At 53.2% G+C, this 5,712-nt stretch overlaps 1 protein-coding gene across 2 annotated transcripts; it reads right to left on the reverse strand.

Annotated features, from left to right (window-relative positions):
- Positions 1-239: 239 nt before the first annotated feature.
- On the reverse strand, positions 240-5,179 carry LOC142483142 (coiled-coil alpha-helical rod protein 1-like). Of its 2 annotated transcripts, none has more exons than XM_075583205.1 (5): positions 4,757-5,179; positions 3,826-3,927; positions 2,924-3,075; positions 2,392-2,536; positions 240-1,383 (listed from the first exon to the last, which is right to left on the reverse strand). In XM_075583205.1, the coding sequence occupies exons 1-5, from the start codon at positions 5,091-5,093 to the stop codon at positions 1,295-1,297; spliced, it is 825 nt and encodes a 274-aa protein (XP_075439320.1). In that variant the 5' UTR covers positions 5,094-5,179; the 3' UTR covers positions 240-1,294. The 2 variants fall into 2 exon arrangements, with proteins under 2 accessions (XP_075439320.1, XP_075439321.1); XM_075583206.1 differs by having other exon boundaries at positions 4,863-4,945.
- Between the last annotated feature and the right edge of the window lie 533 nt (positions 5,180-5,712).

Consider the following 5,712-nt stretch of genomic DNA (forward strand, 5'->3'; position numbering starts at 1 on the left):
AGAAAAGAGGAAGCACCTCAGATTCAGAGTTGGCTGCCTCCACCAATAGGCTTCTTTGGGTGCTTCAGCTGTAAGGCATCAAAGGGGGAAAAACGGAGTTCACCTCTGTCACAAAAGAGACTTTCAAAATTAAACAGACTCTTACTTGTCGCACAGACTATATCGTATATCTGTTGTCATGCCCGTGTGGACCCCAGTACGTGGGCCGCACATCAGGACCTTTGAGGGTCCGCGTGCTGGAACACATGGGAAACATAAGAAAACAGATCATGACACACAGCGTCTCAAAACATTTTAGCCTGTTCCACGAAGGCAACCCAGGAGTCTTGTCCTATAAAGGTATAGAAAAAGTAGATAACCATTGGAGAGGTGGGGATAGGCTACGTAAGTTGTGCCAAAGAGAAACGTATTGGATTTATAAATTAAAAACACTAACCCCCAGGGGTCTTAATATAGACACAGACCTGGGGGCTTTTATGCCTTTCCGCACCTCTTTTTAACGTATAGGAATACTCATTTTATTTTTATTTTAATGTCACCTTTGCCTATACACGCACACGCACACGCACACGCACACGCAGTATTTTCCTGAGTACAGAAGTCACATGGCTATTGTAATAATTTATTATGCACACTATATAATAGACATTACACAAAGGTCACCCACAATAACCCGATCCAAGGAACATTCTGAATATATCCTGTGCCAATATGCCAGTCCTAGAGGTGCCAGGCTCTGTATATGCCCCTGTGCCAGCCCTAGAGGTGCCAGGCTCTGTATATACCCCTGTGCCAGCCCTAGAGGTGCCAGGCTCTGTATATCCCCCTGTGCCAGCCCTAGAGGTGCCAGGCTCTGTATATCCCCCTGTGCCAGCCCTAGAGGTGCCAGGCTCCGTATATCCACCTGTGCCAGCACCTAGAGGTGCCAGGCTCTGTATATCCCCCTGTGCCAGCCCTAGAGGTGCCAGGCTCTGTATATCCCCCTCTGCCAGCCCTAGAGGTGCCAGGCTCTGTATATCCCCCTGTGCCAGCCCTAGAGGTGCCAGGCTCTGTATATCCCCCTGTGCCAGCCCTAGAGGTGCCAGGCTATGGATATCCCCACACCAGCCCTAGAGGTGCCAGGCTCTGTATATCCCCGTGCCAGCCCTAGAGGTGCCAGGCTCTGTATATCCCCGTGCCAGCCCTAGAGGTGCCAGGCTCTGGATATCCCCACACCAGCCCTAGACGTGCTGTTCTCGGTCTCCCCCATGTTCAGACTTAGAGGTGCCAGGCTCAGTCTCCTCTCTGTCGAGCCCTAGAGGTTCAGACGTTCTCCTTCCTCCTCATCGCTCAGGAGAGCAGCTCCCAGGCTCTGTAGATTGGCCAGCATCGACGAAAGGGATTCTGGGAAAAAGAACACACACAGGATGGTCTTTGCAGTGGGACCCGTAACACTGTTTTCGGGAAAGAGCTCAGAGCTCGGCCTTTGAAGTGGCATCCCGAATACCAGTGATGGTGTGAGCGGTGGGATCTTGGCGCTGCTTATTGAAGTAGCACCCCGAATACCAGTGATGGTGTGAGCAGTGGGATCTTGGCGCTGCTTATTGAATCAGTGATGGTGTGAGTGGTGGGATCTTGGCGCTGCTTATTGAAGTGGCACCCCGAATACCAGTGATGGTGTGAGCAGTGGGATCTTGGCGCTGCTTATTGAATCAGTGATGGTGTGAGTGGTGGGATCTTGGCGCTGCTTATTGAAGTGGCACCCCGAATACCAGTGATGGTGTGAGGGGTGGGATCTTGGCGCTTATTGAAGTGGCACCCCGAATACCAGTGATGGTGTGAGGGGTGGGATCTTGGCGCTTATTGAAGTGGCATCCCGAATACCAGTGATGGTGTGAGCGGTGGGATCTTGGCGCTGCTTATTGAATCAGTGATGGTGTGAGCTGTGGGATCTTGGCGCTGCTTATTGAATCAGTGATGGTGTGAGCGGTGGGATCTTGGCGCTGCTTATTGAATACCAGTGATGGTGTGAGCAGTGGGATCTTGGAGCTGCTTATTGAAGTGGCACCCCGAATACCAGTGATGGTGTGAGTGGTGGGATCTTGGCGCTGCTTATTGAATCAGTGATGGTGTGAACGGTGGGATCTTGGCGCTGCTTATTGAATCAGTGATGGTGTGAGCGGTGGGATCTTGGCGCTGCTTATTGAATACCAGTGATGGTGTGAGCAGTGGGATCTTGGCGCTGCTTATTGAATCAGTGATGGTGTGAGCGGTGGGATCTTGGCGCTGCTTATTGAAGTGGCACCCCGAATACCAGTGATGGTGTGAGCAGTGGGATCTTGGCGCTGCTTATTGAATCAGTGATGGTGTGAGTGGTGGGTTCTTGGCGCTGCTTATTGAAATGAGACTTACCTTTAGCGGGGTGAGCGGAGGTAGGCACTAAAGTCTGAGCCTCAGTAGGGCTCTGGCCATGCTCGCTCTCTCTATCCGGGAGGGGCACAGCGGCCGATCTGTTCCTCTGATACGCCTTCATTAGGCCCTCCTGCCGGAGCGTGGCCTGGGGACAGAGAGCAGCCGATTAGTGCTTCATAGGTACTAAAAGCAGTAACAAAGTATTAACGAATTGTTGCTAAAAGCATCACAGTATTAACTCTTTAGGGAAGTTTTAATGAAGTATTAAGTGATTCTTACTAAAAGCATCACTGTATTAATTACATATTACCTAATTATACAAATATAACTAATTATAAAGTACATTAATGAGGTATTAACTAATAAAATATTAATGACAAATTAACTAAGTATATTAATTACGTATTAGCTAATATGCCTAAACTGGCCGGTCTGTCCCCCCCCACCCCCCTTTCAAGGGCTGTCTGTGCCTTTAAGAGGCGGGGCCTGGCTGCAGAGGTGGGAGTGGCCTGAGTGTGATTGACAGACGTACAGTCATGAGGTTCTTGTCCCTCTCGGCTTCCTGTAGCCGCCGGCCCAGCTGCTCCTCCTCTGTCCGCGCAGCGTCCTCCAGCGCGCGCAGGGTCTCCCGGCTCCGCGTCTTCTCGCGCTGCGTCTGACGCTCGGCCTGGCGGAGCGCCACCACTGAGAAGGGGGAAAGGGACGAGGGTGCCGTGCGATTAGTACAGGATGCAGTGTGTTCGCAGTGTGATTAGTACAGGGTCCTGTGTGCTCGCAGTGTGATTAGAACAGGATACTGTGTGTGCAGTGTGATTAGTACAGGATGCAGTGTGTTCGCAGTGTGATTAGTACAGGATGCAGTGTGTGTGCAGTGTGATTAGTACAGGATGCAGTGTGTTCGCAGTGTGATTAGTACAGGGTCCTGTGTGCTCGCAGTGTGATTAGTACAGGATACAGTGTGTGTGCAGTGTGATTAGTACAGGATGAAGTGTGTTCGCAGTGTGATTAGTACAGGATGCAGTGTGTTCGCAGTGTGATTAGTACAGGGTCCTGTGTGCTCGCAGTGTGATTAGAACAGGATACTGTGTGTGTGCAGTGTGATTAGTACAGGATGCAGTGTGTTCGCAGTGTGATTAGTACAGGATGCAGTGTGTGTGCAGTGTGATTAGTACAGGATGCAGTGTGTGTGCAGTGTGATTAGTACAGGATGAAGTGTGTTCGCGGTGCGATTAGTACAGGGTCCTGTGTGCTCGCAGTGTGATTAGAACAAGATGCTGCGTGTTTAAAGGATTAGGACAGGATGCAGTGTGTCTAGTGAATTAACACAGGGTACGGTGTGTGCAGAGAATGAGTACAAGATGCTGTACTGTATGTGCAAAGGATTAGTACAGGATGCGGTGTGTGTAGTGACTTCGCACAGGGTAGGGTGTTTACCGGCTTTCGTATGCTCCCTTCTCGCCTCGTGAAGATGTTTTTCCATCTGTGACAACTGTTGTAGCATCTTCTCCTCCACCTCACTCACTCGGCCTTGCAGCGCTGGAGGGAGACAGAGATACACTACACTCTCTGCTATTCCTGTACTGACACCCCCCCCCCACCTCCACACAGCTCTGTCACTACACCTCCATCCTGCCCTGCAGCCCTCTCTGCTATTCCTGTACTGCCCCCCCCACACACAGCTCTGTCACTGCACCTCCATCCTGCCCTGCAGCCCTCTCTGCTATTCCTGTACTGACCCCCCCTCCCCCACACACACACAGCTCTGTCACTGCACCTCCATCCTGCCCTGCAGCCCTGTCTGCTATTCCTGTACTGACCCCCCCCCACACACACACACAGCTCTGTCACTGCACCTCCATCCTGACCTGCAGCACTCTCTGCTATTCCTGTACTGACCCCCCCTCCCCCACACACACACAGTCTGTCACTGCACCTCCATCCTGCCCTGCAGCCCTGTCTGCTATTCCTGTACTGACCCCCCCCCACACACACACACAGCTCTGTCACTGCACCTCCATCCTGCCCTGCAGCCCTCTCTGCTATTCCTGTACTGACCCCCCCCCCACTCACACACACAGCTCTGTCACTGCACCTCCATCCTGCCCTGCTGCCCTCTCTCCTATTCCTGTACTGACCCCCCCCCCCCCTCCACACACACACAGCTCTGTCACTGCACCTCCATCCTGCCCTGCTGCCCTCTCTCCTATTCCTGTACTGACCCCCCCCCACTCACACACACAGCTCTGTCACTGCACCTCCATCCTGCCCTGCAGCCCTCTCTGCTATTCCTGTACTGCCCCCCACACACACTGCTCTGTCACTGCACCTCCATACTGCCCTGCTGCCCTCTCTGCTGTTCCTGTACCTTTCTCGTACTCCCCCTCCTGTTCTTGAAGCTGTTCTCTTAGCTGTGCTGCACTCTCGCTGGCTTCCTGTAGTCTCCTCTCTGTCTCACCCAGTCGCCCTCTCACCTCCCTCTCGCTCTCCTCTGTCTCATGGAGAGATTGGCGCAGCTGTGAGGTAGTTTGCTGACACTCTGCTAACTCAGCTTCCACTGCAAAGAGAACAGCATCATGCGGGAGGGGAGACTCATAGCTCCCTTCTGTCTGTGTCACTGTGTCACCCTGCGGGGGAGGGACAGACTCATAGCTCCCTTCTGTCTGTGTCACTGTGTCACCCTGCGGGGGGAGGGACAGACTCATAGCTCCCTTCTGTCTGTGTCACTGTGTCACCCTGCGTGAGAGGGACAGACTCATAGCTCCCTTCTGTCTGTGTCACTGTGTCACCCTGCGGGGGAGGGACAGACTCATAGTTCCTTCTGTCTGTGTCACTGTGTCACCCTGCGGGGGGAGGGACAGACTCATAGCTCCCTTCTGTCTGTGTCACTGTGTCACCCTGCGGGGGAGGGACAGACTCATAGCTCCCTTCTGTCTGTGTCACTGTATCACCCTGCGGGGGAGGGACAGACTCATAGCTCCCTTCTGTCTGTGTCACTGTGTCACCCTGCGGGGGGGAGGGACAGACTCATAGCTCCCTTCTGTCTGTGTCACTGTGTCACCCTGCGGGGGAGGGACAGACTCATAGTTCCTTCTGTCTGTGTCACTGTGTCACCCTGCGGGGGGAGGGACAGACTCATAGCTCCCTTCTGTCTGTGTCACTGTGTCACCCTGCGGGGGAGGGACAGACTCATAGCTCCCTTCTGTCTGTGTCACTGTGTCACCCTGCGGGGGGAGGGACAGACTCATAGCTCCCTTCTGTCTGTGTCACTGTGTCACCCTGCGGGGGGAGGGACAGACTCATAGCTCCCTTCTGTCTGTTTCA

This window comes from Ascaphus truei, unplaced genomic scaffold (genome assembly GCF_040206685.1).
Source record: "Ascaphus truei isolate aAscTru1 unplaced genomic scaffold, aAscTru1.hap1 HAP1_SCAFFOLD_3002, whole genome shotgun sequence".
In the NCBI taxonomy this organism is placed as follows: domain Eukaryota; kingdom Metazoa; phylum Chordata; class Amphibia; order Anura; family Ascaphidae; genus Ascaphus; species Ascaphus truei.